At 39.9% G+C, this 27,991-nt stretch overlaps 1 protein-coding gene across 1 annotated transcript in view; it reads left to right on the forward strand.

The window, feature by feature from the left end:
* The first annotated feature begins 4,425 nt into the window (after window positions 1–4,425).
* Window positions 4,426–27,991, forward strand: part of slco3a1 (solute carrier organic anion transporter family, member 3A1) — a 71,630-nt gene continuing 48,064 nt past the window's right edge. The window contains exons 1-2 of the mRNA XM_036561670.1: window positions 4,426–4,620; window positions 16,722–17,175. Of these exons, the coding sequence (XP_036417563.1) occupies window positions 4,474–4,620; window positions 16,722–17,175 (601 nt within the window). The 5' untranslated portion in view covers window positions 4,426–4,473. The remainder of the gene's footprint in view (window positions 4,621–16,721; window positions 17,176–27,991) is intronic.

A 27,991-nucleotide genomic window follows, 5' to 3' on the forward strand; every position in this document is an offset into this window, starting at 1 on the left:
AAGGAAGTAATTCTGGTATGATTGACCCAGTATATACATCAGTACCCTCAAAAATAAAGCTGTAAATGTTCAACAATATAAGTTTATTGTAAGTGTATAAGTGTATTCCTAGCAGTAACATTAGTTATCGGCCTTCCTTTGCATTCACCAGCTGATAAAGAAATCCACCCAAAAATCATCCCCAAAGTAGGTAGACAGACAGATAGACAGACAGACAGACAGACAGACAGACAGATAGACAGATAGATAGATAGATAGATAGATAGATAGATAGATAGATAGATAGATAGAACTTTATTGATCCCAAAGGGAAATTACAGTAGGAAGACATGTAATTGCACATAAACTTACATATATTAGGCAGAAATAAAATAGGGAAAAAAACAGACATAAATTAGGCAGAAATAGAAAAATAGACATACATTAAAGAAAACTATGAAAGAGTAAGAATAAATATGTCTATAGCATATTTACATAGCATATAAGACAGTAGTTACAGCACAATGAATATAAGCATAACTATGAATATCAGCTGTGTTCAGCAAGTGTCATTAAGTAGTTATTTCCTCCCACCTTCAAGATGCATCATCAGAACAGGGTTTTTCTGGTCTTCAAAGTGGAAAATCTCACTCTAGCGTCTACTGTAGCACTGCTGTAGGATGTGAGCAACCACGTTTACAACACATGCCAACATTGTTAAATATTTCATTTTGGCGGAGTGTCCATTTAAGTACAGCAATAACAGCAATAGCAGTAACAATAACAGCAACAGAGTCAACAATAACAAAAACAATTGTGCCAAGACAATAATGTACAGATAGATCTGTGCTGACAGAACTGCAATAAGGGACAGAGTGCTCCTTAAAACAGACTGTCAGTTTACAAACATGGGCGTTTTGGTCTGTGTGAGTCTGTACATCTATCAGGGTGTGCAGGCATGTGTGTGTGCATATCAATGTGAGCATCTATGAAAATGCAGGCACAAGAAAATGCCTACACAGATGGGTCTGTGGATATGCGGCCAGATCATGAGAGCCATCCCTCCGGCCCCCAGCAGGCACCACTTTCATAGGCCGGCACAACAAGGCTGCCCTTTTGACTGGCCACTGTGGTGAGTGCAGCCAGCACTGCTGCCTCCTGGATGGGGTCCACACTAGCGTTACCGCCAGCCATGGTAAGCACATGGATACTCCTTTAGGAGCAGCTCTTTGGCTAGGATGTCTTGTACTTCTAAAGGTTACACAATTGTGAATAATCACAACAAACTGAATGTGAGACATTATAATTAGCTTTTTTTTACTCTGACATCATCAGATTATAAGAATTTCTTGAAGGCTATGTTCATCGCCCAAGTTTTCTAGTTGTGATGTATTATAATCACCTGCCATCTCCCAACATTTCAAGCATGGTGTTAAATCTGATGATATTACATAACTTCATTTAATCACCATGTCAGGAAAGCTGGTTACAGAGCCATGCAGTTCCAAAACATGACTGCAGAGAGTCAAAGAATATCTTTCTAAAATAATATTCCCAATTTCAAAAGCAAATAAATACTCTGAACTTGTTATCACAACTTGGTTAGTTGGAAACAGGAGCCTTCAAGGAGAATGTGAGGGCTGGTATTTACTGCATAGCCCATTAAGCATTAAAATAGCTTTCTTTGGAACAAGAAAAGATGTATTGGCTTGTTTGGTTCTTTGTGGCTCGTTTGTCAGTTTGACAGTTAAAGGCTTCAAAAATAATTGCCCGAACAAAGGATGTAGATTTATCGCTGAATGCCTGACTTCTTAAACATGCTAGGTTGTAGGGAAAACTAGAATCCTAGCTGGGCAGCAAAACAAGTGTTAACAGGTGCCACCATCGGTAACTAGTGCTTACACTTTGTTAGCTATTTGGATGAGATACAGATGGGAGACAAATTAAAGGAAAAACCAAATAAAATGTCTTAGTAAGGTTTTGGGCCACCACAAGCTGCCAGACCAGCTTTAGTGCACCTTGGCATAGATTCTACAAGTCTCTGGATCTGAGCTGGAAGGATAGAATGCTGTTCTTCGAAAAGCTTTCATGATGGCGGTGGAGAGTCTAACACATTTAACATGTCAGTCCAAAAACTCCCATAGGTCATTTTCGTACTTGTCAAACCATTCAGTGACTTCTCGTTCCTTGTGGATGGGGGCATTGTAATCCAGGAAGTGACCACTCCCATCAGGACAGAAACGTTTCATCACAGGACAAAAGTGATCGATCAGAACAACTTTGTATCGATTTGCAGTGAACCTTACCTCTAAGTGGACTAAAGGCCCAAACCATGCCAGCAAAAGTCCCCACATGGTAAGAGAGCCACCAGGGCCAAGTATTCAGGCCTGTACTGTTTTCGTGGTGTTCACCACACATGCATTCTCCCACTTGTGGACACTATGGTGAAGGATGACTCATCTGACCATATCACTTCTTCCCCATCTCTGTGGTTTTTAATCCACTGGAATGTTAAATGCGCATTTGAGTTTATGCACTACAACCCTACTATGACATCCCTGTCTGTATAGTTGTTGATGGACTATTATAGCTGACACAGTCTGAATATGTCCTGTACTGACAGTTTCAGGCACCTAAGGAACATTTGCTTTTCTGTTTTTCCTCAAATGTTGCACTGATGAGCATCATGGTCATTGAATATTTGCTATTTACCATAATTTCCAAACCTACTTATTGAGGTCTTTCCTAGAGATCTATCATAGATCTGTGTCCCAGTGATGAACCTTCTTTTAAAGTCGCTTGTATCTTTTCCTCCTACCATCTTGATCCAAATCGAGGTCATCTGGGCCTTTTCAGCATTTTTATACAACGGCCACAGAGCATAGGATGTCTGGAAGCACCTGCCATTTGTATGTTTCTCCACTCATTTACTCATGTTTTTCTTTTAATTTGTCACCTGTTTGTACATCTGTACGCCATGCGCAATTATTAGAAAATGTTAACTTGAACTGCTATCTACATAGATACATAGATATGTTGGCCATTAGTTGATGGATTTTGTTCATTTTAAATGAATTTGAAAATTCATCAGTTCAGATTACGTGTGCTAAAGCATGAAAAGCAGCTTTGGTCTGCTAGGACTTGAGTTTTTATATCTCTGGCACTACTTACTGTATTTTTTTATGCAAAGCCATGTTGGGTGATTCTAGACACAGTTTTGTAATCTATATCTATATCTTTGGGAACTGTCTTCGACAAAATCACTCACAAAACACTTAAGTAGGCTTAATCAATTTCTCCTCACCTTGAAATCTTGTAAAGCAGGGCTGCCCAACAAAATTTGGCCCCTGAGCCAAAACTGGCTATGGGAACGTTTGATCAGGGTCATCTGAAAGTTGCTGCAACCCCATCCCTTCACTCACTGAGGGAACATAATTTAAACTATTTATAACCTCAATAAAATCTGTATTTTTAAATATTTTAACATATGTTTAATATGAAATGTATATTCACAGTTTTATTTTCATCTTCAACGTTAATTCCAAGTCGGATTGCGTAGGCTAAAGTTGAATCAGCTAGGCCCTGTGTGTGTGTGTGTGTGTGTGTGTGTGTGTGTGTGTGTGTGTGTGTGTGTGACCATGTATTCAGCTCTATGTGGGGACAAAAGGTCCCCAGGTTGATAGGGAGAAGACCATGAAACATTTGTGGGGACATTGGCTCTCCCAGAAGGTAAAAACTCATTTTACTTAAAAAGGAAAAGCAAAATATTTCCTTTCAAATGCTGCGGTTGAAGTATGACCCCCCAATGTCGGGAATACAAATGTGAGTGTATGAGAGAGAGCGAGAGAGAGAGAGGAGAGAGAGAGAGAGAGAGAGACCGAGACCGACCCTCGTCCTGCACAGCGCCCCTATAGTCGAGCAGGCTGCCTGTGTCTGTGTTTTGGTTGTGTGTGCGGTGTGTGTGTGTGTGTTTGGAGGGAAGAGAGCAGACGGACGGCTCTGCAGCGCGGTGCCCGTTTCTCTCAGGCTGCCGGACCGCGCGCGGAGCTCCACACATAACGAGAATCACCGCGAGACTCTCCGCAGCTTCGAGCCGCCGGAGAGCAGCATCTCAAGGGGGGGCAGGACAGAACGAAAGAGGGAAAAGGAAGATGAAAAATGCCGCGTGAAAGCAAAACCGCTTCACGTTCAGTCCCCTCCGTCAGTTCGCCGTCCTGTCGCGCCTCCGTTCAGCGCCGGAGCTGCAATGAACGCCGCGCCGTGTCGAGCTGAACCGCCGCTCCGCAGACCGAGAGGAAACGACGCGGCGGCTCGCTGAGCTCACTGAGGGAGGGAGGACGGGCTGCGGCTGCGAGCAGCAGGTTCTCCTCCGCGTGTTTGTGCGTGTGTGAGGCGGGTGTGAGGTGTGTGGGGAGGGAACACGGCTGTGGCGTTGCTTATGTTTAGCCCTGGGCAGCTTTTTTCTCTGCTTTTCGTTTCTAAGCCGCCGCCGGGATGCAGGTGAAAACGCAGAGGAGCAGCTCTGAGGACGCGCCGCGATACGCCATGAAGAAAAAGACTTCGTGCTTCTCCAACATCAAAATATTCCTGGTGGCCGAGTGTGCCCTGATGCTGGCGCAGGGCACCGTTGGAGCCTACCTGGTGAGTGAAGGACGCCTTTCTGTCCCTTCTTTACTGGATAAAGGCCCTATAGCTTTAGGATGTACAGTAACACGTGTGAACATGTTTCTGGAGGAACTTCATCGGGACTGGGATTACTGGGGTTAGGTCGGTTGAAAGCTAAAGGCTGTGCTACCTGCCGTGACTGTATCTGCAGTAGTTCGTTGGGATGCAGTGATATGGGATTGGGCCGAAATCCGATATTTTTCGTCTGCGTATCTGCCGATACCGATTTAAACATTTATACTGTAGAAATGTAGAAATTGGGACTACATTCACATTTATTAGCATTGTGGCATATAACATTTATTTCTATAGGCTTACAGTTGTTGTAGTTGTAAAATGAATACAATGCAGACATTTTAGTGACCAACGTCACCTGAATGTTCTGTACAATAAACACGTCATTAAATATTGGATTGAAATGCCAGGCAAATCTAAACATCTGACTAATGCTAATATGAATCCACTACCACCATGCATCCTTAAAGGGGAATTCCACCGATTTTGCATAATTCCATAATTGCGATTTAAACAAAGTCATTCAGAGTGGTTGATGTAAGCTGGCTCGTTGTATAGACTGAGCTTGCTTTACAGTGGTGGTGATAGAATCCAGGAGTTTTGATGTCTACAACACACATATAGCCATTTTATTTACTATCCATAACCACCAGTGAAACTATATATGTCTTCTGATTTTTTTATATGTTATGTTAATCATGGTAAAATGGTGAAAAATCTGAAAAAAAAAGTTTTTGGGAGCTATTTGCCTTACAATGTCCTGCATATATTCCTCTGACACGAATGGATTAAAATAAATGGATGAACAAGATGTTTTAGGCCAAGACTTTATCACAGCACTATTGTAAAACAGTGTCTTCTCTACGACAGAGCACTTAATACCAAACCACTTTGAATGACTTTGTTTACATCTTCACCACTGAATTATGTACAAATTCTGAAAAATTGGTGGAGTTCCCCTTTAATAGGTTGACTTGATAGTAATGTCACCTGCCATAAATGTGCAGCGGCTTAGACATCACGAGATAAATGTCCTTTGGTTAGCAATTCAGAGTTACCTCTTGAAAATAGCACACAAAAAGCAACACTGGCTAAAGGAAAAAGGAACAAGAGAACATTTAATGAGCTTTCAAATTAGCCATGTCCTCAGTCGACTTTTTCAGAGGTGCTTACCTAAACTGGCAACTGAAATGTTTGGTTATGAAAGCACAAGGCCTACCTGCATTCCAAATAATCTGTAACTGTGAGTGAGTGATCAAAACTACGACTGATGGTGGACACCACAGAGAAGCATAGTCTATCCTTTCTGGCCAGATATATATTATAATATCTGTTGAAGCCATCTGAGTTTTTAGACAGTGTTTACAATGTTACTCGCTCTGAGTCAAACTGTTAAACTCTACAGTTAGCATTGTATAGCTTAGCTCTCACTGACACAGACGTTTTTCACTGCCTTTCTCAGAAGAGCCAGAATGACAGCCAGAGTTCTGTAGGTAAGCTCACTGTTCACCAAAGCTGCACTATGTACAGCCCTTTGGTCCACTATCAGAAATACACTCAAGTGCTCAGACCTTATTTGGAGAGGACGTTGCAATCCATTTTGTGTGCTACTTAACCACAAGATATCATGAGAAATGTCTCAAAGGAGCACTTTTGTTCCAGATTAGATTTGTTCCCAGTAGATGGAAATCCTGAGACTTGTGAACTATAGCAGAACCCCCCCCTTTTTAGAATTTTTTTCCCCATAGTTTCATTTCTTAAGGTTATGGACACCGTCCAGCGACACTTCTGCAGATGGTTAGGGTGATTAGCTGAAGTTATACTTCTGAAGAATTCTTATAATGAGTTTTGGGTAATGTAGTGAGGGTGTTTTCCTTGGGGGGCCTAAAATTTCCTTAGCCTCACAGATTTGTGCAGAATTGTCTACTCGAAGAGTCTACTCATCAGACATCCATGGAAATGTAGATGAGTCTGCTCATCAAAGTCTCGCTTACTCTCTTGATTATGTTCACTGATAAAGAGTTCCTGAAGTAGGCCTTTCAGAACTTCAGCTCCAAAAGCATGGTTATTTTATCTCAGAGGAGGCTCTTGGAAATATCTACTTTTTTTTTCCCCTTATGCGTTTTTGGGCACATCATGATCTTTGTGAAGTGCTTCTCTGATCTACTGCGACTGTAGGTCCTGTACTCCTCCCTTTGAGACTCCCTGTTTCTCTCAGCCTGACTCAGAGGCTTCTGTGAGGTCTTGTTTTCCCCCTGTGAGTCTCATTCCTGGGTATTGTGTCAGTTTGCTATGTATAGTAGCATCTAACTGGGCAGACTGCTTTCAAGCAATAAGTTCATGGCTAAATAAGGACCCATTATCACATGTCTGTAATTGTGCCAAGCACATTAACGTTAGCATATTTTTACATGATCACTTAAACAACCTCTTAGCCGTCATGACCATTTAATCAGTCAAGTTTAGTGACATGACATGTAAATAGTATGTCCAAATGTTTGTAGACACCTGTTCATATAGTGTTTTTTCTGAAAACAAAGATAATAATAGGCAATTTGTCCTCTTTTGCTGCAGCGACAGCCTCTAAGTCTTCTGAGAAAGCTTTACGCTCAGTTTTGGAACATTGCTGTGAGGATTTTATTTCATTCAGCCACAAGAGCATTAGATAATTCTTGTGTTGATGTTGGATGATTAGTTCCGAATCACAAATGCCACGCCAGCTCACCCCAAAGGTATTTGATGGAGCTGTATCACTCTGGAGAATGCAGTTCCACTGCTCCACAACCCAATGCTGAAGAGCTTTATACCCCTCTAGCTGGTGCTGGGCAATATGTTATCCATACTGGTATACTTTGTTATTGCTTATTAGTTTTAATGTGAATTATTTTAGTGATCGATAGATAAGGAGCATTATATTCATGATCATAAATAGCAGCATCCTCTTTTCCAAGTGATGTTGTATTTTTTTTTAGTCTTTGCTCAAGAAAAGTTTGCAAAAGTTTGAAAACCCCTCAAATTACGTTTTGTTGATTTTCTAAGTGAAAATAAGTTAACGTCCTCTACAGAGAACAAACTTAAATATGCCATTTTCTGCAGAATTTAATGCATAATTTGTGTTTATTTGCCATGTTTCACATTTTAGGAAAATAGAAAATGTGCCATGATTTTTACACATTGTATGTTTTATTTTTTCCCAATATGGTAATTTCAGCAAATGCACAGTAGCTGTGCATTGAGTTCTCTGTAGATGATATGTTAACTTATTTTCACTTATATATAAAGTTTAAAATAAGCAAAGCGGAATTTGAGCAGGGGCACCCAAACTGTTGCATATGACTACATTGTTTAACTGGGTGCTTGAGATTGTTTTGAAAGAACAAACGGAAAAAAGGAAAGAGAGAGAGAAAAGGAAAGAAACAAACACACACATTATCTAAGCCGCTTATCCTTCCAGGGGTGCTGAAGCCTATCCCAGCGGTCATTGGGTGGTAGGCAGGAAACACCCTGGACAGGTCGTCAGTCCATCGCATTGTATATTAAGAAACAGACCAATCAAAAAAAGCTATGTCAGGTTTCTACAAAATTAATTTAGTACAGAGTAGAAGTACTCAGGAAACATTCGTTCATTAACTTTATTCATCAGATATAGTTTACAGAGATTGCTAAAGTATTGTCTGATGCTGTGATACTAACATGTATTCTAAAAATATTGTGATAGAATTTTTTTTCTGCGTCATCCAGCACTACCTCTACTACTGTGTGATTTTGGGCCTTTTAAGATGCTGAATTCACTACATAGAAGGGGTGTCTGGATGTTTTTGGAAATATAGTGTAACTTGTTTTGAAAGATGCTGCAGTTTATTGCCTCTTTATGGTCCCTACACAGTACAGTGAGCTAACGTGAATGGGGCCCTCGTACTGGCTCTTCATACAAAACAGATGTCTAAGTTTGTAGGTGTTTGTTGGCGCTGCTTTAGTCATTGTGAAAGGCACTCCACAGCATACTCTGTGTGAATAACTAGTAATTCCACAGACTGTGTGAATTTTTATTTTAATTTATCAGGTCAGTGTGCTCATAGAATGCTCAATTGCTGAAATTCATTAAAACTCTTACTTGCTTAATAATGCTGTTCATAATTACGACTATTGGATTTTGATAGAGGGAATACTATTAAATTAATGAATTGCAGCCTTTTGTGATTAGCTGATTAAGACTGGAATACTGATATGGAATATTAATCATTGTTTTCATTTATACACAGGGCTCACTTTTTCTGCCCTTGCCAAGTTTGAGTCCACAGTCACTGGCGCAGAAAGCGGTTAGAGAAGATGAGTCTAATGACTAAGCTAACTCTTGTTAGCTTAGCCCTGCAGGCTGCAGACGTTGTGGCCAAAGTTTGCACATGTCCCCTTTCAGAGGCACTGCGTATACACAAACACATACAAATCGCTCACTGGACCATTACCTTTTATGGAGCGCCATCATTTCCCTTTCAGTTTGCACCTGCTCAATTTGCATGTGCCTGAAACTAGGCAGCACCAACACAGCAATGATACCTAGCCCTCTGGAAGCATCTGTTGGCTGCTTCAGTAGGATGAACAGAATAAATGGTATAAGCTGGCGCCTGAAATGCAAGTGTCCCCTAGGGTCATGCATCTGAGTCCAAGCTCTTAAATGCAATGTAAATTACAATGCATCATCCTTCTGTACTCTGATGTATTTCCGAGTGGAACACGGCATAAAGGAGGGTTGACGCTAGCCAAACGTTTCACGTGACAATAGGTGAGGGTGGTGGGGAACGGGGGAGGCACTGGTTAATATTATTTTTCCCACTGACTGGGGCACAGTGACATCATCTTAAATTTAGAAGCCGTTTTAGAGGTGGACAAAAGTCATTGTCTTTTTTTGGCTTAATATGACCAGAGACTTAAACCAGCAAGGGAAAAACGTTTTGACTGCAGGTTTCCTGTAAGAGTAAAGTACAGACATTATACAGTCTCAAAAGTGCTAACATGGCTAACTGTCTTTTGACCATCTACAGTCTTCTTTATCTCAAAAGTGCTAACCTGGCTAACTGTCTTTTGACCATCTACAGTCTTCTTTATCTCAAAAGTGCTAACCTGGCTAACTGTCTTTTGACCATCTACAGTCTTCTTTATCTCAAAAGTGCTAACATGGCTAACAGTCTTTTGAGTGTATACAGTCTCTTTCATCTCTATCTCAAAAGTGCTAACATGGCTAACAGTGTTTTCACACTATGTACTCTACTTTTATCTCAAAATGCTAACCCAGCCAACAGTATCAGAGTGTTAGCTAGCATTTTTTAGTGACATTCTATTAAAATCATTAATGGCTTGCTGCATTTGTTGTGTATAATTCTTAGTGGTTTCATTGCTTCGATTTATTTTTCGTCAGGGTAGAGAACTCCTTAAGTGTGTTAATTTAGTTAAGCATTCCTGATGTTTTAGAGACTATGCATTTTTATGGGAAGTACAGTGACAGTTACCCACTAGCGATTTTATATTTTAGCTCGTGAGAGATTGTTAGATAAAATGTCAAGCGACAGATGCTATGATTGACAGCTCTCATATTTCCTGTCATTTGCTGTCTTTGGCAATGATTTGATGTGTGCTGACAGTCTTTTGGCCATATACAGTCTCCTTTATAGTCCTTATAGGGTCCTTAATAAATTCTTTTCACAAAATGGGAATCACATTGTTTTCTCATAGCATCGTTTCTGCATTTGAATATTAAGTAGCACATTATTGGTCAGTGACTTGGGTTTTAGTTCTAGATGCAGATATTGTTTACAGTCAGCACTGTAAGGGGGGAAAAAGCATAAAAGGGATCTGCACAGTATTTACCTCAGTGTGACCTGACATTGCATTGTGTTGTCTCTAAGGTTGCAGTGGCACTTTTATATATTTGAATAGCAAATTTTATGTTGTTTAAATGGGCCAGTGAAATGTTTCTCAATCATCTGGCACTGATCAACTGATTGTGATGTCTGTATAGCTGATGAACATCCAGTGTAAGAATGTTTGCTTGCAAAATAATACTGTATTATCCCAAATCACCTTACTGTTTACAGCAGCTTCAGAAACCTTTCCGTTGTAATGGAAGGTTGAAGCAGAAGTGCACTGTTAAATAGGCTAAGAGGTGATATTGAGACTACATGCTGTCCTGTTAAACACTTCCAGACATGATTTATACAAGTGCTCTTGAGCTAAATTAAACACACCATGCTGAGGAATGTCACGTAGCAGCCTGAGATTACAGACGTTAAACTAAAACAAACCAAACTGGTTTTGTTTTTGCACTCTGGAATACTAACTTTCCATTACATATGTTAGCTACGTAGTTAGCAAGGCTGCAGTATGAACGTTCTGTCATTTTTGAGTGACAGAAAGGTCTGGTTTGTTGTGTTTGGCCAACTGGTTGGGCAAGAGCGGTAGGAAAGACCAGTTATGGGTGGATCTGCTGGCTCAGTGGGGACTGAAGCTTCAGTGGAACTCAGCTGAAGATAGCTTGGCAATACAGATGGCAGACTTCATGTCATGGTGCGCTGTGTTTAGGGAGGTGGCAGGCCTTGAGCTTGCTTTGATCTAGAAAATCAATAGGACAATACTTCATGGACAACCTGTCGACTGCATATCAGTACCCTGATACCTGTATCAGTATTTTTGAATTAACTAATGACATTTTCATTATTCATTAGCTGTTGTATTGAATAGTTTGAATATCCTTTATAACTACTGTAAAGGCATGTCTGCTCCTTGTTATCTGTGTACTTGAGTTAGTTTCACTTTCACAGACGTAGTTTAGTTTGTTTTTGGAGTTGTTTGTTTGTAGCCTGCTGTGATTAGCACTTAGATGTTAGCATTTTGGTTATGTGTTTGTAGCGCTGCTTTGTGTAGTGGATGCTGTCGTTTTAAACAAAATTTTAAGATAGACGTAAATAAATATATTTGAATTTTTAAGCAATTTATAAGGTAAACATTGACATAAAATATCTGTTGTACATGTGGTTGGTTGTATCATTGTATCATATAGTAATGCTTGTATCATGATACTTATCGTGACGTGAAGTTTCTGCCAGTACCCAGCTGTACACCGGCGTATGCAAAAAAAAAAAAAATAAATAAATAAAAAGCCCAGCTAGTCCATCAACAGGTTTCATAGACTTGGCATACCGAGAGAGAGAGAGAAAGAGAGAGCAAGCAGGCAGCAGATGGGGCTGTGGACAGCTCTATGATGTCCTCACCTCTCGTCACGCTTCCAAAGCTGGTGGACTGCCATGTCTTTGGCCCTGGCAACTGTGATGAGGCACATGCACACACCCACACACAAGTCATTCCACGAGATTTCTCTCCAGAAGCGCGTTGTTTTTCTTTTGTTTTCATATTTGGGAGCAACCTATGCATTATCGTTTCTTTTCTTTAACTGTCTCTTGCATGTTATGCATATCATGATATTGGGAGAAGCATAGCATCATACTGGCACCAATTAGTGCTCGACCGATAAAAAAACGTGGCTGATACCAATCTTAAGGGGCTAAGAAATTCTGATAACTAATAATAATATAATAATTTATTTATATTTTAATTTTAGAGGAGAGAAATATGATGAATTTTTTTTATTGGTGTGATACACAATAAGCGTTTCTGTGCATATTGTGAATGTTGTCAGTGCTTAAAGAACATAAACAGTTGCATGTTTCATTAAAAAGTGAGCGTAATCAATCTGGTTTCATTGAATTAAGTGAAATATAGTATATGACAGGTTATCATTATAGCCAATATTATTGGTCAGGCAGTGATACCAATGCTCATTGTTGGTCTTCAGACTCACCTTGAATCCATTCCTACTGTCTTATTTCTTTGAGACATCAGTGCTGTCAGGTTTCTTATCTGTCTCCCCACAAACAGCTCTTTCTCAGTGCCTGTAAAGCCTTACTAGAAGGACTGAGGAGTTAAGCTAATGTTGGGGCTTAGGGATTGGAATGTGCAAATGCCCTTTCTAGGACACTTTCCTGAAGCTCTTTAAATAGTCTGCTAACAGCTTGGAGTGAAAATGTAGCAGGTGGGCCACAGCTACCACACATTTTAAGTCTTACTGCAGATCCATTTGGTCAGTTCAAGTTATTATGAAACCTCTATTCACCCAAGCTCATTCTGGCTAATACCACTTAAATCTTTTGAGCACTTCTTGACAGAAAAAAAATGCTTGTGAATCTAAACCCAGCCAATACTGAAAGGCTGAAATAGCGAACTACTCGTGTTTGCTGAAAAATGTCCATGTGAATTTTGAACCACATCTTAGTTGTCGAAGTTGCATAATGGCCATCTGAGAATAAGATGTGTAGCTTAAGCAGGAGCTTAAGGTGGAACACTGTCAACTAGAAAACAAAACACATAGGCCTGGGCCTGGTGACGATTGATAGAGTTACCACGGTAACAGACCCCAATGACAGTAAAAGCTCATTTAGCGTCGGTTTAAAAAAAATGTTTTATTTATTTTATTGACGTATTTCATGCAAACCACAGGAAGAAATTAGTAGTTGAACATAATCAAGCTGTTGAAGATGTTGAGTAGTGTGATATCCTGCATGTATTGTACCAAATATAGATGAGGTTGTTCTAGAAATGCTGCTGTTGAGTTGCGCTGTTTGAAGGCACTTGGCACTGCAGGCAGATAGCATTTAAAAAGCCGCTTATGTGGTACAGTGTACGATCGTGGCATCAGGTTTTGGACAGAAAAAACTTTGACAATGATTAAAATTCAACCTGCACACTATCATTTTGCTTGCTTCTGCTTCATCTTTGAAGTTAGGGGCCATCTCAAAATTACTAGAAGAAAAAGTGTTATAATTATTATTATTATTATTATTATTATTATTATTAACAACAGCAGCAGCAGTAGTAGTGTCTCTACAAGTGCTGATCTACTCATTCTTCTGGAAACTATCAGTGTTGTTCTTAGTAGCAGAAGTAACTAGAACAGATGTACTTACAGAGCTGGTAAAAGCAGCACTTTTTCTTCTAGTAATTTTGAGACTGGTCATAACTCTGAAGCAGATGTGGGAACAAAGTGATAGCAAGTGAAATGAAGCTTAACCAACCCGTTGAGCTGCCTGATGATATGTCCCGCCTTGTTGAAATGTAGTACTTTACTATATATTTACAGGTAGCTCCCTGCATAAAACTACAGATAGGATATTTTAATAGCCTGAATGACCTGTTCAGAAAATGCCTCCAACATTAAAACTATTGGTAGGACATTTTTATAGTCTAAATCATCTTATCAGAGGGCAGTAACATTAACGTATTCAGCTAGTGTGTATAGTTCGCTTCAAGTATGGCCACATTAACATTAAAGGAAAACAATAAACCATTAGTAAAAATTAAGTTAGTATACTATACTCATGATATGCGCATGTGCAGTAGATCTGCTTGATGAGGGGGGAAAAATTGTTAAACACCAGAAGAGGACTCTCTTAGCAGCACAGGCCTGAAACAAGGCTTGTAAATAAATATGTAATTAATTAAAATAAATGAAAGTCAACAGAAACGATTTAAAATCACATTTAAATGTTGCGGACTCTCCTCTGCTAGCTTAGTTAGCATTGTAAGCAGTGAATCAGGTGACTCTGTATATAAGCTAGCTAGCTAGCTAGCAGAGCTGCAGTATGGTTGTTATTTTTTGGTAGTGATTGAATGGCCTGGTTTGTTGTGTGCAGCTAACTGGCTGGACAAGAGGTTTAATGAACGATGGCTATGCCATCTGGACTGCAGCTTCAGTTGGACTCAGCTGAACAGAAGTACAAAGTGCAAACATAGCACAAATGTCTGAACAGCAGGACTGATTCACCATCCTCTCCAGATTCCTCTTCAAATAAATTGTCCCAGGCAAAGCATAGGAAATTGAGTTATGGTCAGTACAATTATAAGATTGTTGTGATAATGTCATTTGCTATAGCTATGCTTGACCATAGAGCTTTTATAATGAACGTATTTCTGTGATAAGGCAGTCTTTATTGTACTGCACAAGCAGAATGTTTCAGTATTAGCTGCCTGTCATCCAGAGTCAGAATGGATGCTGTTTTTCTGTTGCACACTGAATACAAGCTTAATCAGATTGCCAGAATTATAATATTGAGCATTACTAGTCAGCGGCAGGCTGCTCTAGTATCTGCAGTTTTGTGTGTTTTTATGTAAATTAGTTTAAAAGTTGAGTTAGATTTCATAGTGTTCATTCGCAGAGACGGAGAGAGACTTGGAGACGGAGAAATAGACATGCTTTGAAACACGCTCACACATACAGAGACAGAGAGAGAGAAAGAGAAGAAAGCAAGCAGTGTTGGGACAGTCACTCAGAAAATAATCCTTTACAAATTACTAATTAGTTCTCCCAAACTATGATGGGATTACTTTACTCATTACTTCCTGGAAGACACAATCGCACAACTCATTAGTTTACTTCAGAGTTGTTCTCTAAAACCGGTACAAATTTGTACCAACTGGAAACTGCAAGGATGAGGACCAGTCCGTCTTTTCAGGAGTTAGTTAAGGAAAAACAGATGGTAAACATCACTTATAGGAATCGTTCTCTGAAAAGAACCTCTGTTTTGAAAAATGTTTTTCTGCAAATGTTAATGCACAAAAAAGCTCTAGCTCTGCTGGGATTAATTATAAAAATATGAATATCTTATTTAGAAACATTAAATTATCAGGGTTCTAGGTAAGTCTGTAATTGTGATCAGAATCCAGAAATTTAAACTTTTGTTGCACTACTTTGCTGCAAGAAACAGCAGTAATATTACAGTAAGCTTTCCTTTGTGCTGCATTACCAGTGAGTGAGTGAGAGAGATGGTGATTTGAGTCTAAGAGCTTGTCTGCTCCATAGCAAGGGGTTGTAGACTACAGGGCATGGCCTCAATAAAGTGCTCTTTTGATAAACTTGCAAAATGTAGTAGTCCAAAAGCAGATGATGTATGAAAGCCTTTACTGTCCTATAATTACTCTGATGTGCAGAATGGTAATGACTCCATAGACTGAACAGAAAGTCAAGCACCAATTATGATAGAGTATTTACAGTGTGATGTCTGATTCTGGCTCTCCTAAGTTTACTGACTTCTTTCTTTTTTTTGGATATGAATTAATCTGTGGTGGCTTTGATGCTTTTTTCTGATTGTGAACCAAAACAAACATGAAATCCTTTATAATGGTTATTTGTACCCAGCATCCAGTATTATGCAGAATACTCTTGTTTCGTCATATATACTTAAATGTTTAGTTCAGTTCAGGTGAAACGACTTCATTTCAGTTTTATTTGTATATAGTGCTGTGTATCCGCTCCCTTTCTGATTTTCTTAATTACTGCATATTTGTCACAGGGAATGCTTTTTTAAATTTGTCCTTTAATTTGCTTAAGGTGCAAAGTAATCCAACATTCAAATAATCCTGTCTTGATGACAGACTGATTTTATTTTTTTCGACTTTACAAAAGTTCTGATGGGCAGTACCCTTTTTGGGCACAGTAGGAAGTGCTGCTTGCGGTTATTAATTCTAAAGGGGCATTTACTTTTTAACGTGATTCATGTGTTGGACACGCCTTTCACGTGTTGGGTACTTGAAATGAAATAAAAAAAACGAATTGTGTTTTGTGTTTGAAAAAGTTCTTTGTCTAATGCTGCATTTTATCGGTATATCTAAAAGCATTCACTGTGACAAATACCGTCATAGAGAAAACCAAACCATCTTTATTGTCACAAAGAAGCTTTACAGAGATCTTCATCCAGATCTCTACTGAGCCACGGGCAAAGAAAAACTTTGACCTGAAGCACTTTTGCATTTGAATTTTATTTGCATCTTAGCTAAACCCAGTTTCACTTCATTTATATCAGTTTAGTTTTATTAATTTATCTCTATTTACAGTTGTTATTGTCAATATTTATTTACACAAATCTAAGAGCTCACAAGCCAAAGAGTGACTGTGGCAAAGAAAAGTGCTTTTGAAAATGGTTATTTGTGATTCAGGTTTTTTCTTTTTCATTTTGCAGGTGAGTGTCCTGACCACACTGGAGCGGCGCTTTAACCTGCAGAGCGCTGACGTGGGTGTAATTGCCAGCAGTTTTGAGATTGGTAACCTAGCCTTCATCCTGTTCGTCAGCTACTTTGGTGCCCGAGGGCACCGGCCACGGCTGATTGGCTGCGGGGGCATCGTCATGGCACTGGGGGCACTGCTGTCGGCCCTGCCTGAGTTTCTTACCAAACAGTATGACTACACGATCACAGAAGCATGGCACAGGGACCTGGGGCGGAACGTGTGCTCCAACGCCTCGCGTGGGGAGATGGACAAAGAGCAATGCCTGAACAAATCCAACACCAACATGATGTACCTCCTGCTGATCGGTGCTCAGGTCCTGCTGGGAATCGGAGCCACACCCGTGCAGCCTCTGGGTGTGTCCTACATAGATGATCATGTGAGGCGGAAAGACTCCTCGCTCTATATTGGTAAGTGAACTTCATCTGTTCTGTGGCTGAAATGGTGGCTTAAACAAATTCTTGGGTTTTTATTTATGCACCATGCAAGAACCACATATTTTGATCATGTGGTTATAAAATGGCATGTGATTATTATAAACAGAGCAGAAAGTAGACAGAAAGACATTTTTTGTGACTTGTCATGTTTACCAAGCATAAAAAAAGGATAATGCTGGCCAGTATTTTGTATGTGTGTGTGTGTGTGTGTCTGTGTGTATACATATATAAATGATATAAAAAATCTATATGTTGTATATACAGATTTTTAGTCTTAGTGGTGTTGCTAGATAAGACAAAAAACTTCAGTAACTGCAAAGAATGTCATTTGTTTGGTGCAGTTATAAATGCATAAAAACTAATTAAATATAAAAATATATAAAGAAATCTTTTTTCCCTTAAAATTCTGTAAGTTAGGTATAAGTATTGTGATGTTATATATACATATACATATATATGTATCTCCCACCCATACTTTTAGTGTAGAGCAGCACTACTCAGAAGGCATGGATTCATTAACTTTATTAATGCAAACCTAAATATCGTGATATTTTATTGTTATCATCATAAATTCTGTGATTGTGATAAACAGTATGCTTTCTTAGCATATTGTAGATATTGTCAGCACTTAAGAAACACTGACCCACTACACTGACCGACTGCAAGTCCTAAGTATAATAAGTCATGTTTAGTTGGAACCAGTGGAGCATAGAATGTTTAAAAAAAAGCTGAATAATAATCATTGTGTGTTATAAATGTGGCACTAATATTGCATTGTGTCTGTGTGTCTGTATGTATATGTAACATAAAGGTGGGCGATATGGCAAAAATGTAATATCAAGATACTTGATCATTTTTCCTGATACGCGATATGTCTCAAGATTTTCTTTTCGAAAAGACAAACTAGTGATAAATGGGCAAAGAGTGTAGATACAGGGTAGGCGTGCTTAATGCAGTGCCCGTTTGGTGTATATGAATAATATTCATATGTTGAATTGAATCAGTGCTGCCCGGTACTAGGATAAATGTGTTCATGTATAGAGTCCAGACAATAGCTTTTTCTCTTTTCTGATACTTATTTTCAAACCTTGAGTATCTGATCTGATATTTTACCATAAAAGCTACTAAGCTTTAAGTTGAACTACTTTAAATTGAAGCATTTGACTTAAGAATAGCATCTAAAAATAGGTTTTTATACTACTCACACATTCTACTACCACAGAAAGAAATACACAGCTAACAACATCACACCATGTAGTTTGTGTGAGTGCTATTTCAGGCTAGATTTGTTACAGGAGTGGATCAGATTCATTCCCTTTTCCGATTCAGCTCTTTTGCTGATATTGGTGCCTTCTCTGTGTATAAATGTATTTACTAGGATTTGAAAGGCAAAGGTATTAGCTCAGGGTGTAATCAAAGCAGACTTTTATCTGCGAGATTTGTTCTGGTTTCGGGTGTCTCAGTAGAAAGCCAAAAAATTAGCGATGTGGAAAAGTGGAAAGGCAAACTGCAGAATCGTTTGCCTTTTGTGTGCTGCTGGGAAGCAGTGTGTGTACATAACCATTGATGCAGTAGAAAAGTGGAGTGTATGTTGGGCACAAGTGTATGAGGCATTATACAAAGGCCTGGACCAGCAGCCGTCCAGCGTGACTGGCGGATGCGTAGCGCTAAACTTGTTTTGAGCAATGACTTTTTTTCATGTACACTGTCAGAAAAAAGGGTACTGTACAGGTACAATGTTGTTCATCAAGGTACAAACAGTATAAATTCACCCTCAGTGATACTGAATGGTACTGTTAAGACATGAGGCTAAATATGGTGTGTCCAATACTATTAAAATATGTTGTATAAACAATGCAAGACCCTTTATTTATTATTAAAAATAGACAAAATCCCTCTACTAGTAGGTTGACATTTTTTTTTACAGAATCAGATGGTTGTTCTTTCTCTCATCCAGTAAGTGAGAAACAGCAAACTAAATATCTAACACAGTAAATCATTCAGTCTGTCCAGCTTCAGCAAGAGTGTGACTTTTCTCAAGAGGAAAACTTTCCGTGTTATTTTCATTAGAACAATGCAACAATGGTGACGTACTTATAGAGGAATTTAGCTTACAAGAACAGTCAGACTTCCCTTTAAGACCCAGTTGGGTACCTTTTTAACCTTTTTAAATACCCGAGTTTTAAAGGATAAACTATGTTTACTTTCCCAGGGGTGCCTATTTGTACCTTTGCATTATAAAATGTTTTAAAGTACAAAAATAAAATAAAAATCCTGGAGTAGACCTGTCTACCTGATGGAGAGTTTGGTAGTATGCAATAATAAGTTACAAAAATGTGAGGTGATGAGTTTTCAAAATTATGATGGGTCACATTTCTATTGTCTGAAAGGCCAAATAAACACATTCAATCCATTTATATTTTATAGGAGCTCACTGATTAGTGGCATGGGAGCTCATCTATATGTGGAGCTGATAAAAAGAGGGGAAAAGCCTCAAAAAACAGTAGCTCAGCGACTGCTGAGAGCTACAGTTACTGCAGAACACATTTCAGTTTGGCTTTCTGTCACTCTAACATTAGTCGCTCAACTTTGCACTCTAAAATAAACACTTAAAGGGTGTTGTATTAGCATCAGTTAGCTAAGGCTAAGCCTTTGCTGTGATTTGTGGCATCTTTGGCCTGCTAACTAAGCTATTGTTAACAAGTTCTGTGGTGAGCAGAGCTGTTATCATGCTAGCTAAGTTAGTGCTAACCACCTGCTCTCTCCTAATTAGCAGCACTGTTTAACATTTAGCAATTGTTAGATAGATGGTTTGACATTTGTTGAATGATGTCTTGAAAATCGTACACTGTGTTTCACTTACTTGGTGACCATGTAAGCGAAACTCTCCCCCAGCAGTAATATTTGGAGTCGCAGGTAGCAAGTGGCCTAAACCCTAAAGTCAAGACAGAGCATATGACATCAGTGAACCTGAAAAATTATGATTGCAATGTAATATGGTACAATTCTGTTCCCTTACATAAGTAACTAAACGCGTACCCTAGAGGGTACCACCCTAGGGATGCGAGTGGTACAGTTTAGTGACAGTTTAGTACCTTTTTTTTCTGAGGGTGTAGACAGTAATGAAAAAGCGGAGGAAAAACAACTTAGAATTTGTGTAAAGGCAGACGCCTCCGCTGCATTTTTTTGTTCGCTCACCGTTTCTACTAGGCTATTTGACCACTACCATCTGCTGACTTGGCAGTTGTAGGTGTACCAACGCATTGAAAGCATTTCTCAAAGCAAACCTAAGACAGTTTTTTGAGAGTATAACTGGAGGTGATGGTTTTTATTACTTTGCATTTTTACTTTAGGGTGTAGTTTTCATGTGCAGACCTACTGTTGTTTCCAGGGCCTGTTCTGAGCATGTGGAGCAGTGCTTGCATTGGTTTACAATGTCAGCATTTTAGTAAATTATGCTGGATTACATGCACACCAAAAAAGGCTTTAAATGCTTCCTGAGTAACGCTGTCTTAACAAAATTCAAATGATGATTATGGTGTTTTGTCTGTTAACGTGAAGCATTCAGACTGTAATGAAATGCCTTTGGGTGCAGTCTGCGTCTCTCATCTTCCAGCTCGTCTTGTCTTAGCGTTCTTATCTAATGCACAAGGGCTACGCTATTCTGGGGAGCAAAATTATGCAACTGCTAATGCAGCGGCTGGTTTTCAGTCCATTTTCATTTCTCTTAAGACATATACAACACGTTGATGTTGGTGGAGTCAAAGTAAAGGCATTGTTTTTAATGCTTCACCCATCCCATGTGTTTGTTCCTTCAGAGATGTTTTTATGGCTTCAGACTAGAGTCTCTTGCATGAAGATGCACAGGATAAGTGTAGCCCGCCACCTTCGACTTGCTCACGGCAGCCGCCCACTTTGTAGATCTTAACGGTCGTCAAGGTGACAAGTGCAAGACTTTGAGGGGTAATTGGACAGTTCTGGCTGATGCGCTGGCTTCTATTCCCAGATAATAAGATCCACTCTTATCTCAGCTTTTTAAAGGCAGCAATCCTTATCAAAGCACACAGGTTTCCCCGCTTCATAGAAGCCGTGGGGGCTGTGGTTGGTTTCTTTTCTTTTTTTTCCCCCCTCCTTCTTGTGCATGTCTATCCTTTGATGAGAAAGAGGAGATGTGTGTTTAAAGAGAGAACACCTTTGGTGCTTAGTTCCTATTTGATGCCTTGTAGAGTCCACAATGAGGACCCAAGAGAATCAGGCCATGAGATCCAGTTTTAAATCTTTCCTAGAAGGTCAGTGCTCTTTTTTTAAAAACTACTGAACATAAAGGGGGCAACCGGTGGAAATAGCATTTGCATCAGTGCCAAGTGGAAATGGCCTCCGCGTTTGGAGAAGAATGTGGAGTTTATAGAAGGCAGAGTGTGCTGGGAGTAAAATAAGATCACCTCGATACATGTTGAAAGGGCCCCTTCTGAATATGAGATTTAATTCCTTGCTGAGGGGAACCTCCCAGGCTAAAAGCTCGGCTACTTTCCACAGTGCTTTGTTTAGTTGCAGAAATAACAAACCGTGACTCCAGGAGTCCTTTTTGGACAAGTATGTTGCAGCTCTGTAGACAGCGTACAGTAGGAAATGGACAATTGATTAGAATTTGGCAGGCTACGAGAGAGATTTGGAGCTGTCCTCTTCTGATAAGCAGCATGACAAAAACAAGCAGCCCTGCATTGGAGAACAATGTCGTACTGAGCAGCAGTACACACCCAGCTGAACGTCCTAATCCCCATGCTGCAGGCAAGTCATGCGCTTGTGGTCGTGTGAATGGGCCAGATTGTTCCAACATCACCAGCGTTTCTTTTCTTATACAGATAAAGTGTGCTCAGTGCACACAGTTGGGAGTGGGTGCACAATTGCTCCTTCTCTAAAGTAAGAAGTGTAATTATATTTAATATAAGATGTGGCAAGCCTAAGTATTGCTCGAAAGAGGTACAAAACTGATTTGCTTTTAACAATAGCGTGACTGTGCCTTTAGGCCAATTTGAAATGGTAAGATAATGAACAATCTCCATTCAAAATGCTATACATTCTGAACAGTAAACATCATTCCTTTAAATAAAATATCCTTTATAAATAAATTGACTGTATAATGAAGCTCATTGTTTCTCTGCGGGTCTGATTATGGCACATGCCACTGTGAAACCATCTGTTGGGTCACAAACAGCTACCTTTTTTTGTTCTGCCTGTCAGTTTTCCAAGGCTGTATTGGAAACTGAAATTCAGTAGGAAGTCTCTTTACAATTAGAAATCGGTTTGTATATGCTAAATCTAAAGCCTTAAGGCCTAGTCACACTAGAATTTGTCAGCAAATTTTCACAAAATGACATGCATTGGAATTCGCTGTGATGAGCTATTTCACACTAGAGGCGTTCGATGTAACAAAGAGTTGCCCCAGTTAAAAGTTGGCAAAAGATTCTCACAGTGTCGCATGTAGAATGGTACATGTTAAAAGTTGATGCTGAAAAGGTTTGTGTACAAATTATTCTTCAGCACTACAGTGTTAGCCTAGCAAGTTGGTATTTATTTCAGCGTTTAGTAGGTATATAAGATAAAATAGACAACGAGAGGAACAAGGTCTCATAAGCTGGCGCCCCACTGTCGCCAACCACATCAGTAACATACAATTTTTTTTGCCACGGATCAAAGTGCAGCACTATCCTGTGGAGAGTATGATAGACCAGTTAGCCAGTTTGCTAACTATTATTTTAGCTTCTGGGCTATTTGCAGCTGAACTGAAGTCACCCCACTGCTGCCAAACACTGCCAAGTTATCTATGTCATTGCTAAAGATCAGTGTGCAGCACTAAGCTGTTGCAATACATTATCTAATATTAGTTTAGTTTTTACTGTTTGTGGTTAGCGAGTTAAAAACTTGCTAACTGAACCATCATGGAGGATCCAGCCCCAGTTGACATTTTGACATAACAGTTGCAAATGTCTGCATGTTTGCAGCTTCAGCATCCTCAAGGTCAGAGGCAACATCTCAGAGGACAGATATTTATAATGGTTTGTAAAGCTTCATTTTCAGATATAGACCTCTTCCGCCATAATGATGTCACCTCAACCGTCTTTGATGCTAATTATTCACTAACTTTTGGATGGTACTTCATCTGTCTGAATGGTTGCAAACTCAGCCATTGTAATTGGGTTTAATATCCCAGGGCCTCAAGTCTTCAGCCATAACGGATGGACTCGTGCTAGCCTCAGTGGCTCTTCATGTTTAATGGCTGTAATAGGCCTCGTCTCCGTGTCCATGATTGCTGCTCAGCCTCATTGAGCTTGGCCTTTGCGTCGAACCATCCTCACCCCACGCTGTGCCCTCATCTGTAGCCTCACGGCCTGCCCATCACATCCCACTCATCTCTGTCTAAACACGCAGGCCACCTCAAAAGAAGATGGTTTCAATTAACCGAGCAAGCTGTGTTCTCAGAGCTGATTTTCAATGATGCACTGTTTTCTGGTGAAACATTCAAAATTGCTCTTGAAGGATGATGGCAAAAAGGTTCCATTGGTGTGATTCATACTCAGGTGTGCTAAAATATGTATTGTGAAATAGGGTTTGTCTTAATGTGAAGAAGGGTCCTGTAAAGGTTCTTGTTTTGTCTAGAGTAGAGCTTTTAGGGAAATGAGCTAATGCTGAATGAAATATTCAAAATCTGTGGGCCACCCATGAAGAGAGGTGATACACAGGGTGTAAATGAGAGATGGTGAGAAAAAAACACAATAGTGTGTTCAGTGCTTTCTAGTTAGCTCATCTTGGCTGTAGATGTGATGAAGTCTGCCCCAAGTAGTAGTAGCTGGTATGGGCAATAATTTGTCATGGTATGGTTAAAATTTATAATGGTTTTGTGATTTTGTATTTTGTATTTTTGTAGTTGTTTGTGTGTATATATATGTATATATGCTGACCGAGCACTTTATTAGGAACACTTGTTCACCTGTTCATTAATTCAGTTATCTAATACACCAATGGTGTGCCAGCTGTGCAGTGCATAAAATCATCTAGATGCAGGCTGGCAGCCTCAGGTAATGTTTACATCAACTATCAGAATGGGGAAAAAACGTGATCAGTGATGTTGACCATGGCATGGTTGTTGGTGTCAGATGCACTGATTTAACTGCTGTTCTCCTGGGATTTTCATGCACAACAGTCTCTAGAGTTTACTCAGAATGGTGCAATAAAGAGAGAAACTGTTCAAATTTGTGACAGTGCCGTGTTGATGACCAAGGTCAATGGAGAATGGCCAGACAGGTTCAAGCTGACAGGAAGTCTGCAATACAGCATCACTGCTCACAATTCTATACAGTTGTGATGAGCAGAAAAAGCATCTAATGCACTAAATGTCAAATCATTAGGCAGATGGGCTGCAACAATAGAACTCGTCAGGTTCCACTTCTGTCAGCCAAGAACATAAAGCTGAAGATGCAGTGGGCACAGGTTCGCAAAAACTGGACAGTTGAAGATTGGAAAAATGTAGCCTGGTCTGATAAATCTTGATCACAGATGGTGGGGTCGGAGATTGGTGCCAACAGCATGAATCCATGGGCCCCACCTGCCTTGTGTCAACAGTCCAGGCTGGTGGAGGTGGTGTAGTGGTGTGGAGAATGTTTTCTTGGCACACCAATGAATCATTGCTTGAATGCCACAGTCTATTTGAGTATTGTTGCTGACCACATCCATACCTTCATGGCCACAGTACCCATCTTCTAATGGCTGTTTCCAGCATGATAATGCACAATATCACAAAGCGAAAGTCGTCTCAAACTGGTTTCATGAATGTGGGTGTGTCAAGTCAAGTCAAAGTTTATTTATATAGCACAGGTGTTGTCGCAAAGCAGCCTTACAGAAAAATGTATGTGCGTGAGCATGTGTGCGCCAGTGCGCGTTTTGTACATTTTAATACACAGTAAATACTGTTTATTTGCTGTTATTTACTTGCCTGTGCAAACGTTATGGCACATTTAATATTTTTTATGTTTTATTTTTTCCATTCTATTAAATACAGCAAAGAAATAGAAAAGTTGCATTAAAATTTGCAGAAAAAAATGGCATATTAAGGTTTCTCCCCTGTAAAAAAAAAAAATGTTAATTTACTTTCACTTATAAAATCAACACAACATGTCATTTGAGACTGGGGGTATTTAAACTTTTACATATATGTATTTATTTTAAATGTTTTAAAAAATGTAGGTTAACTGCTACTTATGCTTCTATTATTTCTCTTCACTTTTAATAAATGCTATATTTAACAACTGAATTTCATTTAAAATATTTTTATTATGCACAGTAGTAAAAACAGAACAAAACCTGTGCAAATAGATAAACCTATGGCACATACATGTAAGCCCTTTGTAGTGCCCCACAAAAAAGCTGTTTGCCTCATATGTGCGTCCCATTCTATCATGCTTACATCTCTGTCAGATACTGCTGAAGTAAATATTGGTAAATATTAAATGCTGTTCACACTCTCAGTAGTAGATGAGGGGCTGCTTGTGGCCACCAGGCCTCAAGACTGTCTGATGCAGATGACTGAGGGAGGCAGCAGCACAGGTAATGTGAGAGGGAACAGAAGTGCAGCAAGTGTGCTGGTGTCCATGCTAAGCTAAAGGCTAACATCAAGAGGCCTGTAGCTCATTACATCTCTCCCTCTCATGTCCACTTCCATGACAGCAAACTAGACTAATATTTCCTCTTACTGTAACTGACTAAGCAGGGTGAGGGATTGCTGAAACATGCCTAAATCAGCCGTTCAGCTAAACCGGTTACCTTTGCATGTCATGTACATTGTGTTACATGCCCTTATATGTGGCATACCAGTACAAAGGTTATGACAATAATAAAACTCAAGAAGCATTCAAACCATTATGCTGGAGGAACCGGTATATCCCCCACTACTGTGCTCCAGTTAACAATGTTCTTACTGTACTTGAGAAGGCTTTTACTGTAGCAGTTTTTAAACTCGTCTATGTGTACTGTCAGTGCTTGACCTGTATATATGCAGTCCATGCTTGACTGTATATGTGCCTGCTTCATATGAAAACATTACATCACTGAAAGGTCAGCTCCTTAGGTGCAGCCTTGGGGAAGAGAGCTGAAGGCGTGGAAGCGTAATTATGGAGAGCGGTTGGAATGCTAACCAGCCAGCCGTGAGGTGGGTCTGGGCAAGCTAGCAGCGTATGCATACCACACAGTCTTGCAAAAAAACAACTCCCACAGGGCGAGCTTGGCCTTTTCTGCTTCCTTACTGTAAACCTCCCAGGAGTTGCTGTTCTGTGCCAAGGGCCTTTCAGAAGCCAGCACGCAGAGCTCAGCTATTAGTTTACCATTAGCTCACGTTCCCTCGTTTTCCGCTGTTAAACATATCAAGCAGCGGCGTGTGTAACACTGGGTTAGTGGCTGTACCCGGCAGATCTTTTTTGATGTAGTAGCTGTGAATTCTAAGCAGTGTAGAGTGTGTACATGGGCTGGCTGAAATCTCTCATTAAGGTGGGAGGGCAATTGCTTTTTGGCGGGCCGCATTATGCTCAATGTGAAGATAAACAAAGCCTTGAGGAGATTATTTTGTTTTTTGCGTGTCTAGACGTTTGAGCATGCTTTTGGAGCCAAAGGAAATAAACATGATCGGAGGGCGAGCGTCAACAAGTACTTGGTTCCCAGCACTTTCTCTGGCCTTTTACAGTCAATTTTCTAATTCTGGCATTTCCCACGAGGCTTTGGGTGACAAAAATATGCAGTAGAGACATGGAATGGGTTTGCTACGAAACTCAGCAGTGCACCAACACAGTCCAACTGGGTAGCAGTATTCAGCAAGCCTTTTAGAGTGTCCAGTAACATGATGCCAAAGAATTGATGTGAAATATTGGCTTCATTTAGCCTAGTGCCAGCAGCTGCCTGAGGGTGACTATTAAAACATAATTGCCTTGCTTACATATAAACGCAGTATACTGAGCATTAGAGTAAACACGGGGGCAGCTGGTTTTCACATGATCTGCTCATGTAGCTGTGAATCAAACCAGTACCAGAGACAAAGAACGAAAAAAAACTCTTGTGATATTTGCCTGACAAACCAGCACCCTCTCCCTGAACTCCGAAATTTGTGTACAGGCTGGCGCCGTAGCCGCGGCAGCAGGAGCAGACGAGGGGAAGAATGCCCTGTCTGTTCTCGTCTCTGGCTGGTCTGCTCTGGGCAGACTTGGGCCGGGCCCCACGCAGCCCGCTCTGGGCCCCGTCACCCAGCCAAGCCAAAGCAGAAATGACAGATCAGCGGCTGATGGAGGCAGCCGAGACAAAGGTCCCTCTTTCTTCCGCTGCAATGCTGGAGGCAGGACAAGTGTCTACTTCTGGTAAACACAGGCCAAAATGAAATTATTCAGCCCTGGGTATGTTTTTTGACCTTACACAAAAATATTGAAGTAATCCTTCTTAGAAGTTAAGTTTTAGCTGTTTATTGTTGCCCTAAATTCACCAGCCAGGGTCTTTCCTGTACAGTGAAGTTTCAACAGCCTCATTAACCATGCTGGGCAGAATGATGTATGTGATGGATATAAAATGCTGACATGTGAAATGTGTAATATAATATACACTATTATTATTATAAGTTGTCATGTTAATCACTTGTCATTAATACTTGCTGTTATTATATGCAGTAATAACTGTAAACTCTGTAGATTGAAATACTATGAGTTTGACACCAAAAGGTGTTTTATTTGTTTAATTTCATATTTTTTATAAGTTTTTT

This window comes from Colossoma macropomum, unplaced genomic scaffold (assembly GCF_904425465.1).
Source record: "Colossoma macropomum unplaced genomic scaffold, Colossoma_macropomum, whole genome shotgun sequence".
NCBI classification, from domain to species: Eukaryota; Metazoa; Chordata; class Actinopteri; order Characiformes; family Serrasalmidae; genus Colossoma; species Colossoma macropomum.